Source organism: Thrips palmi, unplaced genomic scaffold (assembly GCF_012932325.1).
Source record: "Thrips palmi isolate BJ-2018 unplaced genomic scaffold, TpBJ-2018v1 HiC_scaffold_4, whole genome shotgun sequence".
Classification (NCBI taxonomy): domain Eukaryota; kingdom Metazoa; phylum Arthropoda; class Insecta; order Thysanoptera; family Thripidae; genus Thrips; species Thrips palmi.
Genome location: NW_023144631.1, coordinates 7,798,556 through 7,820,506, shown reverse-complemented (window position 1 = coordinate 7,820,506; position 21,951 = coordinate 7,798,556). Strand labels below are relative to the sequence as shown.

Below are 21,951 nucleotides of genomic sequence, written 5' to 3'. Positions count from 1 at the left end.
GCGAATAATAAATCCAGCAGTTAAAGACACGCGGCGTGAACGCAACGGTACAATTTCTTATAGAGACGCCTCAAACTCTTTCTGGCGTGTACATAATACTTTTAGCCCCAATTTCCACGCGGCGTGTCTATAAGGCACCAAATCGTTGTTTACACGCTTGGTCAGTACAAAGTGCTCCAAACTTGCAACCCGACCGGCCAGGAAGGCGTCGTGGGCCGGTGGCACCGCACCTACATGCTAAGTTTTTGTCCCCGGTTCGAATCCCGTCAAATGCGGCGTGCAAATAATGTTTTCTCCCTTTGTTTGCACGCCGTGTGAGAATAATAAATTTAGCAGTTAGAAACACGCGGCGTGGACGCAACATAACGTTTTCTTATTTACACGCTTCGAAACACGCGCTAAGTCCTCAAGCACGGCGAACAGAGCTCTGGGATGGCTGGTGTCTGTTAGGACCACGACGGTGTCATCCACGAGGAAACACTTAGGTGGTAGGCACCCTCCCCTTGAGGACTTAGCGCGTGTTTCGAAGCGTGTAAATAAGAAAACCTTATGTTGCGTCCACGCCGCGTGTTTCTAACTGCTAAATTTATTATTCTCACACGGCGTGCAAACAAAGGGAGAAAACATTATTTGCACGCCGCATTTGACGGGATTCGAACCGGGGACAAAAACTTAGCATGTAGGTGCGGTGCCACCGGCCCACGACGCCTTCCTGGCCGGTCGGGTTGCAAGTTTGGAGCACTTTGTACTGACCAAGCGTGTAAACAACGATTTGGTGCCTTATAGACACGCCGCGTGGAAATTGGGGCTAAAAGTATTATGTACACGCCAGAAAGAGTTTGAGGCGTCTCTATAAGAAATTGTACCGTTGCGTTCACGCCGCGTGTCTTTAACTGCTGGATTTATTATTCGCACACGGCGTGCAAACAAAGGGGGAAAACATTATTTGCACGCCGCATTTGACGGGATTCGAACCGGGGACAAAAACTTAGCATGCGGGTGCGGTACCACCCACCCACCATGCCAGCCTGGCGGGACGGGTTCCTCGCTAGAAACACATTTTTCCATTCGGTGTTTAAATAAGCAAACACAGCGTTGGAGATACGCCGCGTGCACCTAACTTGGAAAAATATTAAAGGCACGCCCAAACGAGTTTGAAGCGTGTCAATAAGAAACTACACCATTAGGGACACGCCGCGTCAACATAAAGCTACAAATTATTATTGATACGCCGGAAAAAAACCCGGAAAAGCCGGTCCGATCGGGTCAGAACGCTTTTCCGGCGTGTCAATAATTTTTTTTTCAGTTAGAGCTACGCGGCGTGTCCCTTACCCGCGTAATTATTATGTACACGCCGCGTCTCAATAACAAAAAGCGGCATTGGGGACACGCGGCGTGTATATAATATCGGTCTTTTCATATTACACAGCCTAGTCTCGTCGCAGGGTCGAGACCAGCAAACGATGAGAAGAAGGCAAAACATTCATCTCATTGCCATTGCGATTGCACTCCCTAACACGAATGTGTCAAGGGAGGTGTGAACAACATTTGACCCCAACAATTTGGTCCTGAAATCTACCTTCCATTTATTTCCATCAAGTGACGTGTCTTTTTTCTGGATTGCTATTGGTTGTAACCCCCAAACGAAGTGTTTAGTGTGAGTGTTTTAAACCCTTTGCTTAAAAAGGGTTATGTAATGATATTTATATCTGTCAGTAGTACTTAAGTTTTATTCATATTTCTTCACTAACTCTTTCTCCATGTTTCCCGCTCATCCTTGTTGTGTTCCTTTTTTTTTTACATTATTTGACACTGTACTACAAAATCTGTCCTTATTTGTGTACATTCAAAATCCTTATTTCTACCTCAAGGACGTTTTTGCTTATTCTTTCTTTTATGTTTCCATTTAGAAATTTTTCCAAGCAATGAATGGGAGTGCTGGAGATCCTGCTGGATCTACTGAAGCCAAACCATGGGAGCGGTCATGGTCAACAGACGAAATGCGTCAAAATGCTCATGCCTGGAATTTAGCTGGTGATACCGGACTTCTGAAGCATTTGCAGGAATTTTCACAGGTAACATGAAATGATGGCCTTGCTTTCATCCTCACTGTAATTTCATACAGAATTCTTTTAATAATGTTTTGAATTGTTGTATAGACAGTTCTAGCTCGCACTCATACTACAGAAAAGGCTTTGGATACCCTTGTTGAAGAAACAAGCACATTGACATCTGATGTAAACACCACAAACAACAAATTCTTGTGTCTCGCAAACACTCAATTTGTTGAGAATCGTGTATATGATGATGATGACAAAGAAACTCCACAGGATGAATCTGTTCCTAAAACACAGGTATTATATCTATTCACTTGATTGAAGTTTTGATATTAGTTATAACATTTTAGGCATAATTATAATCCGTTTTACAATTTTCAGTCTAAGGAGGAAACAGAAGCTAGGATGCTTCAAAAAGTTCGGGAAGCCTTGTCCCTCAGTGTAGCTGTCCTTGATACCATGTTTGAACCTGTGGAAATTCAAGCTAGTGATTCAGAGGGTGAAATAGAAACTGAGCAACAAGGGTGAGCATTGACCAAAATCTAGGTACAGATTAAATGAACAACTTCGGTCCAATTTCATCCTAATGACTCCTTTGTTTTCTCTCCATGCAGAACCAAAACACTTATTCTAGAACCTCATAATCCATATATTCATCGTCCATTACCACATCTTATTGGATCAGAGGCATTCATGTCTGACGACCATATTGGTCTGGCTGATTCTCCCAGTGATGAGGAAGAACAGTCCCTTAAAACTGGTGTAGACTATGACATGGATGTTACATCTGATTCTGACAATGACTTCACTCCCATTGGTTCCAACAAAAGGAAAATAGTGAGTAACTGCATCCACCGTTGTCTTCGCCTCTCTTATAATTTGGTTCATACATTTAACCTTATAATTTTGTTCTATTTGAAGGATATGTACTCATCAAGAAGCTCTGTGTCCACGGGACCTGAGAAAATTTCCCGAAAAATTGAACCTACTGACTCTGTGCAAGGTGCAGGTAATCCAAGTACAGATGTTCCAGAAGTAAGTCACCATTGATCGATTGAACTTTAACTGAACCATGTTTAAACATTCCCTAAAATTTTATCCTCATTCATTACAGCCATCATCAGTTCAAAAGCATGGCCAGGATAATTTGTTTGCTTCCCAATTAGCTGCAAAACTTGATAAAATAGCCCATCCTGCTACCAGCTCTAACTTTACCCCAGAGAAAACTACTTCTGGTAATATTATAGCTTTGTCTTTGATCTTATAGTGTCTATCAAATTTTAATCTTTGTACCATTTCAGATAATCTATTTGGTGGAGCTCTCTCTGAAAATGAGGATGATGGCCTGTTCTCTGGAAACTCTGGCCTTTTCTCTGGCCGACCGAGACTCTTTGATGATTTAGAGAATACTAACAACTCCCTTTGGGGGCCAGATGAAGTTACTGGTAAATTATTTTAACTCTGAAAATTTTGACTTACCCTACGTATCTTTATTTATTCCTTCCTATTCTATCAAGATTTTGTTGCAGCTAAGAAGGCAACTCTTGAAACTGAAAATGTTGAGCAGCCCAGCAAACTGCCACCTAAATCCGACAACCTGTTTTCAAGTAATGGGTCCGATGAGGAGGATAGCCTTTTCTCTTTTGCCAAATCTGGAAAAATAGACCTCCCAAAACCAAGCCCAATTCTTCAGAAACCCAAACCACAGAGGTCAGTTATCAGTAATCATACATGTCATATGTATTGTAGAATAGTGTAATATTTGTGAGGTGACTTTTGTCCTAACAATATCTTTCATTTCCAAACAAATCAGACCAGGGATAGTCACAAGTACACCTAACAAAGGATTAGACAATAGTAGTGAAACAAAACCGAGATCAATAAGCAATATTAAAGGTAAGTCTTATCATACTTGGGACAATAATAGGTAGCAACAGTTTCTTTTAAACAAATTGAAATTGTTTCCAGGTGATTTAGAGAGGACAAGTTCTCATGTTGTTGAAGACAATGCACAATCTCCCACAGTCCCAACTGTTCAAAGGGAAACTCCTGATAAAGTAAGCTTTTCGGTATTCAATCACAAGTCTCTTTCCCCCTTCATTGTAAAAAAAATTCCCTGTATTTGCTTTGACAGAAATTGGCTGGAGCGGTTCCAATGTTTGGAAAGGCAAATGTATTGGAAGGGCTAAAAGCAAAGTTACCACGCCGACAATCTTCGTCATCTTCAGAATCGTCAAGTAGTGATCCGGCTGAAAACAGCTCGATTCCATCTGTAGATCACACATCTGATGAAGTGAACAACTATGATCAAGGATGGAACGGTAGTGCTAGCAGCTCTCAGAAAAGGTAAAACTGATGAAACTCCAAGGGTCTGTAAAGTTGGCACATGTTGTTTATTTTTAATTTATTTCTTTTATTTATTATTATTACAGTCAAGCTCCAAGTCAAGGAATGTCATCGCCTGTCTTCAATTCTACCAGTTTACCCAAAAATGAAATTATTAAAATCAAGAAAGAGCCGAGTTCAATTTCAAGTGTGCCAAGTGCAAGTAACGATGACATAGATGATATATTTGGTAGCAAGCCTTTGACATTCTCCCCTCCATACTCTCAACCTATTTCTGGAGGACTTTTTGCTGATGTGGATGATGAGGAAGATGATCTGTTTGCTGTGAGCCCAGCACCTAAACGGACAGAGACAAAAGAAATACCGGATCACATCAAAAAGCAAGTTAATGATAGTCTATTGAAAGAGGAAGAAACAAAGCCAGTGAATTCCAATGAGGATGCAGAAAGTGTTAAGCAGATTTCTTCCAAACCCCCTCAAACAATCGTAGCCCCAAAACCTGCCCCAGGAAAAAGTTTTACCCATGATATATATAGTACAGTGCCACCACCTTTGAAATCAGAGAACAAAATCAAAAAGCCTGTCTCCTTATTTGATGATTCAGACTCCGGTGAAGATGAGCTTTTATTTTCTTCTGCCAGCTCAGCTGGGTCAAGGCGTTCCCAGGCCTCTACAGATATATTGTCAGCAGCTGCAGCTTCCTCTATTGAGAAGAAATCTCTCACAAAGAAAGGGCTATTTGACGACGATGATGCTCTCTTTGGAAGTACTCGCAATGATCCTGATGTTGATATATTCGGTTTGTCCAAGAGCCCAGCTGAGTCCAAACCCCTTGGAGACAACAGAAAACTACCTGATACTAGTTTATTCAAAGAAGAGTCCTCTCCTGCAATTGATAATAATTCATCGCTTCAGAATTCCAGTGTCTTGAATTCTGAACATAAAGATTTATTGAAACCAGAACTAAAGCCTATATTCCAGGATGATTCATTTGTACGAGACAATTGTGAAAAAGAGAATTTTGTGAATTCCGAACCCACTTTGCCGAAAACCAAATTATTTGATGCAGTAGACGGTGATGATGTTGAAAGTGACTTATTCAGTGATATCTCAGTTCATAATATTAACAATGTTCCATCAAGTGCCTCAACTTCAAAACCTAATAAGGTACATGACACTTCTCCCATTGAAACTAGCCCTCCCAAGGCATCAATAGGGGAGCAAATCAAAAAAATAGGTGAAGAGAATCAATTGCCCATTGACGAGGAACAAGTATCAAATGTAGAGAGAAACAGTGAAAAGTCCTTAAGTATAAAAAATGAATCATCACCTCAAATAAATGCTCCATCTCAGCACAGGAAGCCAGAACCTCCAAGAACTCTCAACATTAGAAAGGAAACAGATCCAGGTCTTGGCTTATTTGATGATAGCAATGATGAAGACGATGACTTATTTAGTTCATCTTCGAAAAAGGAATCCCAGAAACCTGCTCTGTTGCCTAAAGAGAGTGCAACACCTAAAGCAGCTGTTAAGCCTCTCACAGCTGTCAAGCCTTCAACAGCTGTTATATCAGATACAACACCTGCCAAAAAAGTGGATATTCCTCAGGATGAACCGAAGACGTTAGATGTGGCTGATGGCGCTGTCGTTAGTGTTTCGAAACTAAGAAATACTCTTTTAGGTATGTCCTTTGGTATGACCAATGTTTCAAGCTTGAACTTTACAATATAACTTAGTTTATCACATATTTTTATTTTAGCTGGAGGGAATGGGCAGCCTGGTTTGAAAATTGATCCTCGTGCTTTACTACCTGGTCAAAAGCCTCCACCGAGGCGAACTCCACCAAAAGAACAAACACCTGAACCAGGACCTACTGCACCATCTATATCAGAATCAAAAGAGCCGCCAGCGCGGTCTGCAGAATCTGGTGTTGGGTTTGACCAGCAGGCACCAATCAGTGCCACTTTGACATCCGTTAACAAGGTTGAAATTTTAGTTTCAGCTTTTTAAAATTATTATTACTGTATGCCATTTAATTATTTGATCTATTACAGGACCGAGCCAAGCTTGGAGTTAAAAGACGTCCACCTAGCAACAAGGCTCGAAGGGAGGCTGCTAGAGCCAGTCAGAATTTGGAGCAATCTGACAGGGATAGTCCCTTGTCACCGGATGCATCTTCAATATGGACAGATTCCATTGGAGGGGTGAATTCAAATGGTAACTCAAACAACAGTGTATTGTCCCCTTCAACTGATGAGGATGACTTATTTGGAGTTCCCCAAGACCTGCCTGCTGAGTATGAAGACCCAAGTTCAACATCGGCAGATATATTTAGTAGTCCTACCATACTATCCCCAGTGCCTCCAGTCAACAATGACACTAAGCCTGAAAGGAGCAATTTCACAGATCAGATCAAAGAATTTCAGGACTCCCTCCAGAAGAATGCGTCACTGTTCTTACCTCCTGATGATATTGATGATGATTCCCTCAGTGATAAATTGTTTGATCCTGTGCTAGAGACAGCTCCTGTGGTCAGCAAAACCCCTGTGTTAAACTCTAGTACTGTGGTAAACTCAGCCCATGTGGTTAAGTCAACTGATGTGGTTGATTCATCCCCTCTGGTCAATGCAGTTCCTGTAATTGATACAGCTCCTGTGGTCGAGGCAAGCCCTGTCGTTGACACAGCTCCTGTGACTGACTCAACCCTTGATGTTGATACAACTCCGGTGGTGAACACATCTTCTGTGGCTAATACAGCTCCTATGGCTGTTGAAAATGAAAAGACTTCATCAACAGAAGACCATTCATCACAGAAGACTGTGCCTGATCCATCCTCAGTTCCATCCCAACATCCAAAAACGTCTCTCAATGATTCTCCAAAATCAGTTCCTAGTAAAGATGAAAGTGCTGCACCTGCTCTAGACCCACTGAATAAACAAGAACAGACTACAATGGATGAAGAGAGTAATCTGTTTGGAAGTGATGATGCATCTGAGAGTGCAGATGACAGTAATGCACTGTTTCCATTTGTCAAAAAGAAGCTTGAAAGCAAGCAGTCAAGCAGTCAGCCCCTTTTTTCCCAAACTCCAGCTCTTCCTTCTAAAACTGATATTTCTTCTACAAAGCCTAATCTACGTGGTCTTGATGAAATTGAAGATAATGACCTATTTTCCTCCACAAATCATAAATCTCAAATCCCAATCAAGAAACCTCCTGTTTTACAAAACAAGGAAGTGAAAACTTGGAACTTTTCAGACGAAGATGATGATGATCTTTTTCAATCCAGTTCAAAGTCGGGCCCTCTTAATCCTTCTCAAAATGCTGTTGCTACTAGCAAAGGCAAAAATAGTGCATCACCAGAGCCTTTTGTGTCAGAAAAGATTACCAAGACTATCAAATCATCTAAGCCTAAAGCAAACAATGGTTTGTTCAGTGATGAAAATGATGATGATGATGACCTCTTTTCCAAACCACCTCCATTGTTGAAGAGCAAGGTTAAAGAAAAAAACTCTAAGTCATCCTTATTTGATGATGATGATGATGACTTGTTTGGATCAAAACAGCCCAAATCTTTTAAGACTCCCAATCCAAGTAGTAAGTATAATTTTCCTGTATGTCTGTTGTATTAATGAAAGTTGAAATTTACCCGAATTCAAAACTAATTTCTTCTAAAATATTTATTCACAGAGTTGGAGAATATGCCAGGAACAAGCACTCAGTCACAGGCTTCATCAAAAGTCAAGAAAGGAAATGTGAATGTGTTTGATGACCCCTTAAAGGCGTTTGAAAATGATTGATTGTTTCTGTGACTACAATCATTTGGAACAATGTGGGATTTTTGCTGCTTGTGTTCACTTTTGTTTGTTTTATTTCAGTGATTCTGTTGTGTTTGTGTACCTATTTGATTTTTGATCTGATGAAAGTGCACTACCACTTTTGCTCATAATTTTGCCTCTGTAAAATGAGATATTTTGTGATTATTTTTATTCAATATAAATATTTTATGGGGACAGATGTTAGATAGTATTCAAAGGGATTCATTGTCTATTTTCATATTGAGACTTTATTTTGTTTTGTTACTGTGCTATTTGAGGTGCTTAAAAATGTTGAAAGGCTGCACATTCCTTTACTTTTATTTGACCAAAAATGCCTTTTTCAATCTTGTTATACTATGAAATACTAGGAGCTATTGCTTGCCGTTTTTTAAATGGTCTCCATTTGTATTTTCATTGAGTATTTGTATAAGTTTATATATTTTTATTGTGAAAACCAGTTTTATCGTGCTCTTCTAGTCAGCTCATAGAATGCTGGTTGTTTTGGCAAGACTATATGGAAAATACTCTCCATGATATAATTATCATTCCTTTAGAGCCTAGTCATATGATAATATGGTACGTACTAATGATATTTTTTGTAGTAGTGTAGAAAATCTGAGTTTGAGCTGTGATCATGTATTTAATGAATGACTTCAAAACTATTCAGAATGTGTACACGTTTCTTACACCCAAACAGTCTGTTTTCTTTTAATTGGGGTTTATTTTTCATACTGTTTTCTTAGTTAAATTTTTGCCAGAGTAAACAGCTTTTGATCTGTTGTAGTATGTTTAAGGCCTCCTTTTGCCCATTTGCCGCAGAGGATAATCGTATCTTGTTTGTGAACTCAAATATTTCCTCCTCCTTTTAGTTGTTCACCAATCTGCATTGTGTTCTTGTTTGATTTCCAATAAGGTTCTACACTCTGTGATGATGATTATCATAGAGAAAAATATCTCTATTGTTATGTTGTATATAATAAAGTAATATTGTAATGTTATATGTGTTTAAATGATATCAAATTCTCCTTTCAACTTGCTCTATCATTTTTATTAATACCTTAAGGTCATACATTATTCAAACAGATCATTAAGAAGTTGGTTTTCTGTTTTAGCTGTACAGGACATTGTGATAAATTTATTTTTCCTTAACTGTACAAAGGCCACTAGAAACATGAAATAGAACTTACAAAGAGCAGAGCAACAATGAAAGTAACCAGGATAACAGGATATCTATATCTCTTTTAACAAACTGTCATAATCAAATTTGCATGCTGGTATTGATGAAAATTTAAAACATTGAAAATCGTTTTATACTACACTTCCCTTCATGTTTAAGAACTAAATGACCAAAGGTGCAGAACGGTCGTTTGTCTTCGTTTTACGGAGCTTGACTGTTGAGAATATGTTCCCCCTGCAACAGAAAATAAACTGATTATGGAACATATGTATGATAAAGTTATAAACTGTTGGTTGACTGGGATATGGAAAAAATGTAGGTAGATCAGCACTTAGCAAAAGATGCCACTTTAATTTTAATTAAGAAACAAGTAACAAAATAATACAATAAACAAGTTTAGGGATACAAAACTATATCTGAACAATGAACAGCGGATAGCTTAATGTTTCACGAAGGGTACATTCTTTCTTTAATCAAAAAAGACACTGTACAATAGATAATTTTTGTTACAACACCCATGGGCACAGCACCACATTCAAAATGGATAAGTAAATACACAGAAATTAATCAATTATAAGGACTGACTGAGACATAAGCACAGAACACTCAAGTATAACTAATAAATACCCTATTTTACATTGTATGGCTTATGTCACAAAACAAAGCATCAAACCAGCTTGTTTTAAAAGAAACAAAATTAAAAAATTCCCAAACAAAACACTTAGAAAAGGGGTCAGTGGTTTTAGAATTATGAACACTCTTCAACACTTTTTCAAATCTGGCACAAGCAAGTAGCTTGTCAGAAACGAAGCATTGCTCCTTCTCCTAAAATTTTCTTGTTTCCGTCGGAACTTTGCTTTACCTACGAACGCTTTTCAGCATTCGGCAACAATATAAATTATAGGATTGAGAAATTATGAATGAGAAAAGCCAATCCTTCCTCTTCAGGGAGGGAATGACATAAGCCAACAGTGTGTGGGCCGTGGGCCGTGGGCTGCTGACGGTCATTCCCCGACCAAAGTGGCAGGCGGCTCACTCCACTGCCTCGGCTGTGAGTGGAAACTATGGGGCAGTAAGTCAATAAGAAGGCCCGAGTACAAACAGCACTCTCATGGACGGACTCAACTTCGTAGAATGCCTCCTTTTACAAACGCCTGAGAGGCAACAGGCGGTGGCGGCGGCCGCGCTGCGAATTTTATCCGGAAGGTGGACAAAATGCCTAATTATGGCAGTGGATCCCCGGAGGCCCCGGCCGCGAATAGTAAAGCCGAGACTTGAAAACTTTTCAAAAATAGATAATGAAAGGACGCAACTTGACGACGCAAGAGGCGTGGAATTCCCCGCGCGTCGCAGCTAGTCGCAGCGCTACCTCGCTCTAGGCCTTGCGCTGCGGCTGCGGGACGGAGGCGTCGGCGCCCCACATGTCGTACCAGGGCCCGCACAGGTTGCCCGTGGTGATGGACAGGCGGTCGAAGCGAGAGCCGCGGTCGGGCGCCCTGAGCCTGCTCTGCAGGGTCTTGCCGTACTGGAAGATGCTGCCGGCGGGGTCGGCGTGGCCGTGGCCGTTGGAGGACGGCAGCTCCTGCGACATGGACTTGGCGAGGCGGGTGCGCGAGGGCAGCGTCAGCAGGCGGTCGCCGCTGCCGAATTGCCTGCGCAGCGCCGCCGTCCTCACGGCCTCGGCCGCCGCCATGCGCGCCACCTCGCGCTTCTTGTCCGCGATGGCCGCCCCGGACGAGACCGCCGGCCCGGCCGAGGCCAGGATGCCGGCGCGCGCCTCGGACGCGTCCTCGTAGGGCGGCTCGTCGTCGTCCTCGGGGCGACTCGGCATCCAGGACTTGGTGCGCTCCAGGACCTGCTTCTGGAAGAAGGCCGCGCCGTGCTTCGTCAGGGTCGAGTAGGTCTGCTCCTCCACCGAGACGAACTCGACGTCGTGGTCCTCGTTGCCGCTGCGGCGTCGGTGGTGGAAGTCGTTGCTGTGGCCGTTGGAGTGTCCATTGGAGTGTCCGTTGGAGTGTCCGTTGGAGTGTCCGTTGGAGAGTCCGTTGGAGTGGCCGTTGGAGTGGCCGTTGGAGTATCCATTCGAGTGCCCATTCGAGTGACCGTTGCTGTGGCCGTTCACGTCTTGCGATTTGCGCTGCTGCAACTGCTGCTTCTCGTGTTGCTTCCCCTCGCCGATGTCGATCTTGACCAGCTTCATCTTGATGAGCGGCGTCCCAGCGTTCTTCTTGTTGTTGGCGTCCACGTCGTCGTCCTCGTCGTCCTCGTTGCGCACGTCCACGAGCGAGCGGTGCCTCCACAAGGCCATGCCCGTGAGCACGGAGCCGTCCCCGGTCGTGTCCTTCCTGAACTTGAGCAGTGACTTGGTGCGCTTCACGACGGCGTGCCCGTTGCTTTCCGGGACGGGGGGAGGCGGTGCCGGCGGCGGCACCAGGGGCCTCCCTCGCATCTTGGCGCTGCTCGGCAGCGTGGCGGTGGCGCTGCGGTCCCGCGCCGCCCCCGAGGGCCGCGGCGGCGGCGGCACGCGGGGCGGAGGCGGCGGCGGCGGCCGGCTGGCGCCGCGGGAGTCCCTCTGGGCCTCTACGTCGTCCCACAGGTCGAGCGCGGACTTGTACAGCAGCCAGCCCTTCACGTTGGACAGCGCGCGCTCCTCGCGGCCCGGCGAACCCCTGGGCGACCCCCTGGGGGAGCCGCGGGGAGAGTCCGACGCGGAGCCGTTAGCTCGCGGCGTGGAGTGGCCGCCCCTGGAAAATGGAGGTCGGCGTCAGGCACGGACGACACGCGGCACAGCGCACACTCTTCCCGCAGATGCAGCAGTTACTCACATTCGAGAAGCGAGGAGAAGAATAAGAAGAATGTGAAGAAGAAGAAAACCGCCTCCAGACAAAGCAGAGGAAACACCACCACCACCGCCACCACCACGCTCGCCAGGTGCAACGTCGCGAACCCGCGAGTAACAAAAGCTAATGGTGCCAACGCGAATAGGGCGCAATGGAAGTGGGCAGGGCACTATGACCTCCCCGGAAGGCGGACCCACCTGGAGGGCTCGTCGTCGGAGTAGTCGATCTCGGGCGCGGCGGGCGGCTCGTTGCTGAAGCCGCTGTCGTTGGAGGAGTGCAGGGAGGCGCCGATGTTGCCGGTGGCGGGCCCGGACGGCGGCCGCATCACGCCGGACAGGTGCCCCAGCGGCATGGACATGGGCGTCATGGGCAGCGGCACGCCCGCGCCCACGCCAGCGCCACTAGCACTCCGAGTCGGGGTGTGCGGGGTGTGCGGCGCGGGGGCCAGCGGAGGGGGTCCCGACGGCAGCGCGCGCCCGCCGAGCTGCAAATTGGTACATTGTAAGGCCCAGGTGCAATTCGTTGAAAATTTATCATTTTCACAAACCGAAGCGGTATACTAGCGTGCTAAAATATGAAAAACTTCCCGAGCCGTTGTCAAAATGGCGGAGTTTAGTTGTTCAACCGTAGCCACTACAGTAAGCTCGCTGGATGAGGGTTGCGCGCTCAAACACGCGCAGCGCGCAGCGGCAGTGGCTGGACAACGCCGTGTTTGGGCAGCTCTTACAGGCCGACAGGGCGACAGGACAAGCCGGGCAGGCCCGGGGCTTAGCCGGCGGACACGTCCGGACAGCGCGGGGAAGGGATGGGATGGCCGATGTTGGGACGGCCGCGGCAAGGTCCGCAAGGACGAGGCGGGAAAGGGGAAGGAGTTGGTTTCTCTACTATCTACTCTACTCTACCTGTGGGTGGCCTCTGGGCCCTCGGGGGGACTGCAGGGACTGCAGGGACTGCAAGGACTGCAGGGACTGCAGCTGAGGAGGCGGGGCTACTGGGGGCGGCGCTACGGGGGGCCGCGGGGCGTCCTCGCAGTGGTTACCGGTGTGCCCCGGCGGCGCCCCGCCGACGCCCCCGCCCGGGCCCGACCGCCACTCGCTGGCCGGCGTCGAGCCCAGCGACTCGATGTGGCGGCGCGGCGAGGGGGAGTTGCTCCTGCACAGAGGGAAGACGTTCGTTTGGCACCGAAAACCGAAAACACCGCGACACTGTAGGCCGCTGTAGGCTGTTGGCGCACGGCGCGGACTCACGGGTCGTCCAGGAGCAGCTCCGTGTAGGCGAGCGGGAACCAGCCGCTCGTCTGCGTGCGCAGGTTCTCCCCGAACTGCCAGCCCTTGTTGCGCTCCCCCATCAGGGCCAGGATGTCGCCCTCCAGGAAGCTGAGCTGGTTCTCGCCGCTGCTGAGGTAGGCGTAGAGGGCGCGCGCCAGCGGCGACCCCCAGCCTCGGCCCGCCGAGGACACCGCCAGCGACTGCGGCCGCACCGGGCTGGCGGACTCTGGACACGCGAAAAAGTTGTCGTTCAGTAAAATCGCCATGCAGAAATCGACAGAGTTGATACAGTGGCGTGGTGGCTCTCACCTCCGGTGGGCGAGTGCGCCCGCGAGGACAGGTTGAGGTCGGAGCGCGCGCGGCTGAGCGTGCCGCCGGGGTCGTGGCCGCCGAGGCCGTGTCCGAGACCGCGGTGCTGGTCCTCCGGGGCGTCGCTGAGGCAGCGCAGGTCCAGCGCCGAGGCGTCCATGGAGCGCGTCTTGCGCAGCGCCGACGCCATGGAGCCGTCGTCGCGGCGCCCCGTGTACGCGTCGTCGTCCGCCCACATGCTCTGGGAGGGGCGAGAGAAACAACAGTCAAGAGCTGCGCCGGGAACAGGCACCAAAGTGGAGTGACGCTTCTACTGACCGCGTTCTTGGAGGAGAACAGCCTCTGCACCTCCTCAGGCAGGGCCTCCCTGGCGCGCGCCACCCGCTGCCAGTCGGGCAGGCGCTGCTGGAACAGCGAGGAGCCGCGCGTGTGCAGCGACATGAAGTGCTTGGCCAGCGAGCACTGTCGCTCCAGCACGAAGCCGTAGCGCCGCCGCTCCTGCGTCAACGCCTGCCGAGGGAAGACAAGACCAGTTGGTATTCGAACCCAGAACCCAGACCCAGGTCCAGCGGGCGTGATCTTGATTGCAGGCTCACCGTTCGCAGACTTTGCTCCCGGAAGGCGTCGAGCTTGGACTGCTCCTCCTCTAGCCTCTGTAGAGTCTGCAGACACAAAACAGAACACAGTTACAACAGGTGGCTACCAAGGATGGGCTAGCGTCCCTCGAACTGACAAGGGAATAGTGAAATGAATGCAATGTCTCGCCTTGAGGTCCTTCTCGTTGGTGCTCGTCTTGTTCTTCTTTCTCTGCTTGCGGCTCATGGCGGCCGCCTTGCTGTGCGACTCGGACCGCTGTTTGTGCTGCGCGTTGAACTTCTTCTGCTCCAACTGGAACGGAAAGCAAACAACCTGAACGCCAAAACGCCAAAAGCGACTGGACTGGCCGCGCCACCTGGCAACCCGCAAAGCCGAGCGCCCAAACAATCCCAGCTATTTTATGCCCCTTTGTACATATTCGAGGTTTCTGGAGTGCCCTTTGCCCGACCCGCAGTTCCGGCCCTCCCTCGCCCTTTGCCGGGCCGCCCCGCCCCGCCCCGCCCCGTTTGATTAGTTGTGGCGGGGTGGGGCGGGGCGGAGCGGGGCGGAGCGGGGTGGCTGCCGATTGCTATTCCCGGCCCCGTCCTCGTCGCCGTCACCCTGGCCGTGTCTTCGGACGATGGCGGCGCTGAAACGAAACCTCGCACCACCGCCACCCCTGGACGGCCCTGAGGGGGCGGCTGGCAGACGCGGCCTTTGTGCCCTCGCCGTCGCCGTCGCCGGCCTCGCCTCGGATCGTCCAAACAGGCGGCGCCTGCTGCAGCTGCCAGGATCCCCTTCACTTTACGTCTGCCGCAAATTCCCCGCCACACACACACACACACACACACACACACACACACACACACACACGCACGCACACACGCACATTCCTGCCGACAAACCGCCACCACACCACAGCGCTCTCAAAGTTCCCGCCAGGCCCGCAGGCCGCAGCGCCGCAGCCCGCCCGTTTGAAATTGCCGCCGCGCCTCGGCAGCCTCGGCCCGGCCGGGGAACGGTACCGACACTTTGGCCGGGAACCCTTTTTTGCGGCGATGATGCCCCGCTCGCCCTGCCCGCCCTGCCCGCCCTGCGGCCTGAGGACGTTCACCGCGCCAATATCACGCGCACGCTCAGCGCCCCGCCCCGCCCCGCCCCGCCCCGCCCCGCCCCGCCTCGTCACCGGCACCTGTCGCAGCAACCCCCAAGCCACCCCGCCCCACTGACGGCCAAGTTGTGCAAGAACACACGGGCTGCGGGGCGCGGCGGAAGGGCCGACCCAGGCCGACACGCCCAGTTGACAAAGCCACCCCGCCCCGCCGCATCCACATCCACTCACTCACCTGCACTACTTTGGTGTCCTTCTCAAGATTGGTTTCCAGCGGCACGAGCAGATCCACGTAGAACGCCTTGAGCTGGAACAGACAGGGGGCGGTTAAGACAACAAGCGATGCACCCCGCCCCGCTCCGCCCGCGCGAGTCGGAACTGCCGGGACGCAAAGCACTTTGAAGCCCTTGTGACACAATGAGCGCTTGCGCGGGTGTTGTGTGTGTTCGTGTGTGTGTCGCCTCCTTTGAGCTCTCCGCCCCACCCCTCCCAGCGACATAGTGGAATTCCGCGGCATGCTTGCTCAGTTGGTATGACTGGCATGTCACTACTTAACTAAATCCACCACCACCACCACCCTTCTCCCGTAGGGTATTTCCCGCTGCTTTACTTCACTTGATAATGTGAAATGCGACGGAAAAATCAAAAAAGGCACTTACTATATTCATTTGCTGCTCGTGAACCTCTTTGTACACGTCGACCACCTGCAAGAGGGCTGCACCTGCGAACAAATAAAAACTGGTGTTGAGCGCCACAACGCAATTTCCTGCTTTGCGTGTCTCTGAGTACTGGTTGTGTTGTTGAGGCTTAGACACTCCGCCGAGTGGTGTAGGATTCTTGGCAGGATTATGGATGGCCGCGACTTGAGACTTTAGGACTCCAGCCGCGAAGCCGTCTGGAATGAGATCAGAGACCGCAGATCGGCATCCTCTTTCCTTTCCCGCTCCCGTTTTAAATCGCTCGGCTTGGTGGGCACGGGCCGTGCGACCGGCTCCAGATTGGCCTCCGCAGCCCAAGGCGCAGCCCCGCCCGGGGTGTGGGCCGAGGGGGCGTGGGGGCGTGGGGGCGAGGGAGTATCGTGCGGAGGGCAGAGGCAGAGGCCCCGAGCCCGAGGGAGGCAGCCTGAGGCAACGGCACTGCCAGTGGGGTGAGATAAAATTGGGGGCAATAATGGTGAGCGGCCACTGCCTAAATTGCAACAATCCAATCTGTGCGCTGCTGCCAGTCGCGCTCCCCTCCCTCCTCCGTCCGCCCCATGATCCCGATCCTCTCCGTCGCGGACAGGTGGCGCTGCGCTGCGCCGGGCCGCTCTCGGATAACGAGGCCAAGGGAGACGCATTTATCATCGGCGTCCTGGAGCCGTCCGGGGACCTCGCCGACAAACGAGATGGAGAACGGAACGGAGTGTCGATTCCTGCCGGCGAGGCAGCGCTGGCAGCGCTACCACCGGAATGGTGGTTCGGATTTTCGCGCCAAAAAAAGGGGCCGAGCCGCCCCTGGCAGCGGGGTGCGACAGTGGACTGATTCCTTGAGTCGTTTTCGTCGCTCTGTCTCTCTCACACTTATGAGCACAGTACGGCTGCGAGAGAGACAGCGATGAAACGACTCTCGGAATCAGTCTGTTCTGTAGCGCTGCTGTGCAGGGCGGCAAACGGGTCGACGTGTTGCGTAGAAAGTGCCGTGTAATGGCAATGGCAGAGGTTTCCTCCCTCTGCCCCCGAGCCGGTCCCCGAGCCCACAGCGGAGTGCCGAGTGCGGGGCCGGGGCAGGGCATGGCTGGGACGCCCCCGGCGCCCCGTGGGGCAGTGGGCGGGCAGGTGGAACCACGGTGGAGCCACGGTGGAGGGAAGGGAAGGGACGCGCCCGGACGCGCCAAAACCTACACCGGGCCGAGCCGGCCGAGCCGATTTGCAATTTAAATGGCTGCGGCGCTGCACCCGGCTCGCTCGGGCCGAGGCGAGGCCGCGCCGGGCCAGGGTCGGCACAATTAGGCAAGCCGACCTAGACAACGACGGCAACGCGATTACTATCAAAGATTTTGAGCCGGGAAGGAAGAAAATTGGATTGCTTTCGGGTGAAACGCCGGCGGGCGGCGTGGGCGGCGTCGGCGGCGTGTCTGCTGCGAGGGGCGATAGGGCGTTCGCTTGTTTCCGAAGAATCGGCCGGACTGGGCTGTCCTGTCCGCGACGGCCGGCCGAGGGTAGTCGCCGGCCGCGTGGGGGAGGCTGGGGCGAGGGCTCGGCGGCGAGCCCTCGGCGGCGAGGCCTCCGAGGGCTTCATCGCGAATCAAGGCCAGTGCCACGCAGTGGCACGCACAGCACAAAGGGCGTGTAAATCAAAACGGGACTCGCACCTTCCCACCTTCCCCCTCCACCTCCGCCCGGCCTGCCCTCGACTTACTGCACCATCAATAAATGTCCAAATAACCGGGGGGCGCCGGGGTGCGTGTGCTTGTGGGTGCGTGCCCCTCTTATTTCTCACCGATTTTTTTGTCTTTTTATCGCCGCGTGTGGAACTCTGGAACTCGTGTCATATGGAAAACCGCGGGGGAAAAGAATCGCAAAAAAAAACAGAGCTAAAAAAGGAAACCGCGCAGTGTTGTTGTTTGCACCAACACTCGGCACCCCGGCTCACACTCACACACGCACGCGCCTTGTAAATGGCGGCCATTACGCATGCCGTGGGCCCGGCTGTGGCCCGCTGTGGGCCCGGCGGCCCGGCGTTATTCTGATGAAGTGGCGTCCTGCATCTCAAAGCGTCGCGGCCGCGCGCGGAAGCAGCAGGAGCCTGCACCACGTGACGCATGACCACCCTCCCGAAAAAAAAAGCCCTGCCAAGTCGGTCGTGTTGGTACTCACTGATGTCGGAGCAGCCTCCCCAGGAGCCCTGCTGCTGGCTGTGGCGCGCCAGCTTGGACAGGGCCTCCACGTACATCCTGGACGCCGCGGCCGCCCCTGGAACAGGAAAACAACCGTCAGCTTCTGGAAATGAGAGGCGTTCAAGTCACGCCAGTTATTTTTTCCGTCTCACCACTTGACGTCTTTTTAGAGCCTTTTGTGGCGAGTTGGTGCGATTCGGAAGCTAAAACGACAAAATGACGACAGGGCCACGCTATCTCGAGCCATCCTGGCGAGGCAGGCAGGCAGGCCCCGCCGCCGCGGGCTGGGAACGGACGGGCAGGAGCGGGGTTGGGGCTTAGTGCACGTTGCGATAGGGTTGCTGGGACACACCGCACATTAGTCTCGGTAACGAGCCGAGCGGAGCAGAGCCGAGCAGGCCGGGCCGAAGCGACAAGTGGCAACAGCACCCTGGCCAAGAAGGCCCTGCGGACGGTCGCTGGCTCGGATTTTCAGCCATTCCTGGGCCTGGCATGCGCAGGCATGTGCCCCGGCGTGCATATTCCGGGACTGCCAGACCGACCCGCCCGGCCTGCCCCGGCGCCATGCACTTCTGCTCGGCCGCTCCAATCTGGCCCCCAGCCCGCTCCAGCCCGCTCCAGCCCGGACCTTTCCGGAGGAACGACTCTGCCGTCGCCAGTCAGCGAAACGTGGGCCTCGCCTCGGTGGCCCTCCCTCTCGCCCTCGGACTCTCGGACGCGCCGCCCTTGGTCGTGTCGTCCTTGTCGTCCTGCTGGCCGAGGGCGCGGCCACGCGGAAGGGCCGGAGGGCCTGGAGGGCTGGAGGGCCGAGGGCTTCGACGGCCAGCCAAGCGTGAGTAGAGATGACACATCGGGCGGGGAGGCCCAGCCCGCCGACATGGCGGACATTCCGATTCGCGGCACGCGGCTCGGCGCACCCGTCGAATCGGGGAAAAACATGGATTTGTTTCGAAACAACGAAATATAAGTGAAATGGCAATAACAATGGTTTGGGAATGTGCTGGAACAGCTGGCAGATGACGTCGATACCAATTGCGCCGTCTACTCAGCGTGTTATTGCGCGGAGCCGCGGAGCCCGACAACATGTTTTCGAAACGGTCGTAGGGTCGCCTGTATCATGGACCTGCCACTTTTCCCACTAAACAATGTCGCCGTGCTCTCCATTGCGAGGCAGAGGGCCGAATCTGGTTCGTGGAGGGTGGCCCGAGGAGCCCGCAGACGCCGGGCCAGGCGAGAAGAGTTTCCCCGAGGCCCAGAAGCCCTGAAGCCCAGAAGCCCCGAGGGCCCTGAAGGCCGGGCCGGCGTGGCCAGCGCGGCCGTCAAGGTGGAATGAACTGGCACTGGGGTTGTCCACCTGGAACGCTGGAACACGCCCTTCCGAACCTTATTCTCTCCCTTGATCTCCGGGACAGCGGTCGCCCCAACCATTTTCCCCAGCTGCCCTGGCGGCCTGGCGGCGCTGGAGAGAGGGGGACAGAGAGAGAAGGACAATCATGGAGGTGAACGGTAAATCGCTCCCCTGGGGGCAGGGCAGCGCGGACAAGAGGGAAGGGTGGGGGCTGGAAGGGGTGGGAAGGCGACCAGGACGCGTCGATAAATAGAGAATGGCCACACTTCCGGCCGCTCGACGCTCGTCAAGGCTGCCGGGGACGAGGATGAGGACGAGGCCGCGCGCCATCGCCTGCGAGGCAGGCCGGCCCGTCGCACGGCGCTGCGCGCGGGGTTGGGGCTGCCTACCCTCACGGCGCTATGCTGCTGCCGAGGCTGCTGCTGTGCGGGCCGCGCTCTTCCGCTCGCTTTTCTTGCTTTGGATGGCAAAGGCGGGTGAAATGTAGCCGGCGGGGGAAGGGGAAGGGGGCACTGCAGTCCTGCGAAGGGTGTGCCTGCCCCGCGCCCCGCCGGCCGCGGCGTGCTTAGGAATTTGTCTTCGCTACGCGGCGCTGCGACGCTGCGACGCTACGCGATTACACCGCCAAAGGGCTCCACAGGCGCATTCCGAACAGAGCTTTGTCGCGCTGTCTCTCTCGCACTTCCGCGGCGTACCGCATGAGTGCGAGAGAGACAGCGCGACGAAAGCACTGTTCGGAAGCAGGCTGCTTGGCCTAGCACTGCGCCTCCCCCCACCCTCTCCCCTGCTAGGCTCGGCCTGCTCCTCTCCGGGACGAAAACTTAATTCGGAGTTACGGCTGGAAAGAGAGCGATCTCGCCGGGGTGGAGGCCGAGGCGGAGGCCGGGCCGAGGCCGGCCGCTGCACTCAGGCCTTGGACACGAGGCGCGGAGGCGCGGCCATGGGCGCGGCCCGGCTTGGGTCGGCGGCTAGGAGGGCATCGGCATGATGGCGGCCCTTTGGAAAAGTTGCGGCCGCCCTTTTCGCTTCATGACCGCCGGCCACGCCACGCCGCGCCTTCCCATTGCCTGTAACGGCCTGGTCGCCGAGCGCCGCCGAGCCGGCCGCGCAGGAGTCCGTTAGGCTCTGTTAGTTAGTGCGGCCGACCCGGGTCAGGCCGGCGGGCTGGCGGGCTGCAGGGGTGGCGGGGCACGGCGGGGGCTCGGCGGCGCGAAGGGGAGCACGGACTCGGGTCCGACCCCGTACAGTACACCGCTGTGCCCCGCACCTTGCCGCCGCGGCTCCACGGCGTGCACCACCGTCGCCACCGCCGCAGCACATGCGCGGGAGTATTATCTTATGATGTAGTGCGGTCCGGGCGGGGTGGGGCGGGGCGGGGCAGGCACTCTGTTTCTCGGATAGAGTACGCGACGCGGCGCAAAAGAAGGAGGCAGCAAAATGAGAGGGGAGCCACCGACCTGCCCGCCGCGCCCCGCCGCACCCCGCCGCTCGTGTGATTCGGACGACGGGCTCGAGAGCCGAAACGGAATTTATTGCCATTCCCGTGATCGCGATGAGGCAGCCCCGCAGCCCTGCAGGCGTGCCCGCCCCGCCGCGCCCCGCAGACTGGGGGAAGGGGGAGGGGGCGGCCATTAAACTAACCAAGTGTGAAATAGAGCCACACGCGGACTCACATAACAATCCATCCAGCCACGCGGCCACGCAGCCACACAATAGCCATCCCCATCCGCAGCGCGCAGCGTCCCCACGAGGGGCTCCTCTAGGCCGCTGAGCCCCACAGCAGCGGCGGCGGCGGCGGCGCGGCCAGCCATCGGTCGGTAGTTATCGGAGCCCCGGAATCTGTTTGTGCTGCGAGGTCCTTGTTGCGGCCGGGCTGGGCCTGGGCCGCACTGCGCACTGTTATTGGCGCGCGTGGGACTGGCGGACTGGGGCCGCCAGAGGCCCGGGACCGACCGGCGGGGTCGCTTTAAGCGGCTGTACATGGGGCACAGTGGGGCCGCTGCGGCCGCTCGTGGATGGGATGCACCCCCGGGACGTGTAGTTACACCCCCACGTCATCTCCTCTGTGCCCATGCACACACACACACACACACACACGAACACAGACCAATATACAGGCACACAGCGGCCAGCGCCACCGGCCAGCAGGGCCCTCGACGCCACGACGTGTATGGGTCATCGTGAGGCATGATGGGGGATATGTTGATGAGGCCGTCGGCCATCTCA

General features: G+C 53.0%; 2 protein-coding genes across 4 annotated transcripts in view; one reads left to right on the top strand and one right to left on the bottom strand.

Moving 5' to 3' along the window:
* The first annotated feature begins 1,468 nt into the window (after positions 1 to 1,468).
* LOC117649242 (WASH complex subunit 2) lies at positions 1,469 to 9,216 on the top strand. Of its 3 annotated transcripts, none has more exons than XM_034391813.1 (16): positions 1,469 to 1,657; positions 1,911 to 2,075; positions 2,160 to 2,354; positions 2,439 to 2,581; positions 2,672 to 2,894; positions 2,979 to 3,092; positions 3,172 to 3,292; positions 3,359 to 3,502; positions 3,587 to 3,767; positions 3,871 to 3,953; positions 4,026 to 4,114; positions 4,192 to 4,403; positions 4,490 to 6,084; positions 6,163 to 6,386; positions 6,458 to 7,997; positions 8,091 to 9,216. In XM_034391813.1, the coding sequence occupies exons 2-16, from the start codon at positions 1,926 to 1,928 to the stop codon at positions 8,198 to 8,200; spliced, it is 5,124 nt and encodes a 1,707-aa protein (XP_034247704.1). In that variant the 5' UTR covers positions 1,469 to 1,657; positions 1,911 to 1,925; the 3' UTR covers positions 8,201 to 9,216. The 3 variants fall into 3 exon arrangements, with proteins under 3 accessions (XP_034247704.1, XP_034247703.1, XP_034247705.1); XM_034391812.1 differs by having other exon boundaries at positions 3,575 to 3,767; XM_034391814.1 differs by lacking the exon at positions 1,469 to 1,657 and having other exon boundaries at positions 1,938 to 2,075; positions 2,164 to 2,354; positions 3,575 to 3,767.
* Positions 9,217 to 9,726: 510 nt separating this feature from the next.
* The window catches only part of LOC117649243, a 53,243-nt gene continuing 41,018 nt past the window's right edge, over positions 9,727 to 21,951 (bottom strand). The window contains exons 4-14 of the mRNA XM_034391815.1: positions 18,358 to 18,453; positions 16,159 to 16,220; positions 15,735 to 15,806; positions 14,578 to 14,700; positions 14,409 to 14,474; positions 14,131 to 14,322; positions 13,813 to 14,053; positions 13,483 to 13,729; positions 13,138 to 13,387; positions 12,433 to 12,719; positions 9,727 to 12,139 (exon numbers count right to left, since the gene is read on the bottom strand). Coding sequence (XP_034247706.1) covers positions 10,771 to 12,139; positions 12,433 to 12,719; positions 13,138 to 13,387; positions 13,483 to 13,729; positions 13,813 to 14,053; positions 14,131 to 14,322; positions 14,409 to 14,474; positions 14,578 to 14,700; positions 15,735 to 15,806; positions 16,159 to 16,220; positions 18,358 to 18,453 — 3,005 coding nt within the window. The 3' untranslated portion in view covers positions 9,727 to 10,770. The remainder of the gene's footprint in view (positions 12,140 to 12,432; positions 12,720 to 13,137; positions 13,388 to 13,482; positions 13,730 to 13,812; positions 14,054 to 14,130; positions 14,323 to 14,408; positions 14,475 to 14,577; positions 14,701 to 15,734; positions 15,807 to 16,158; positions 16,221 to 18,357; positions 18,454 to 21,951) is intronic.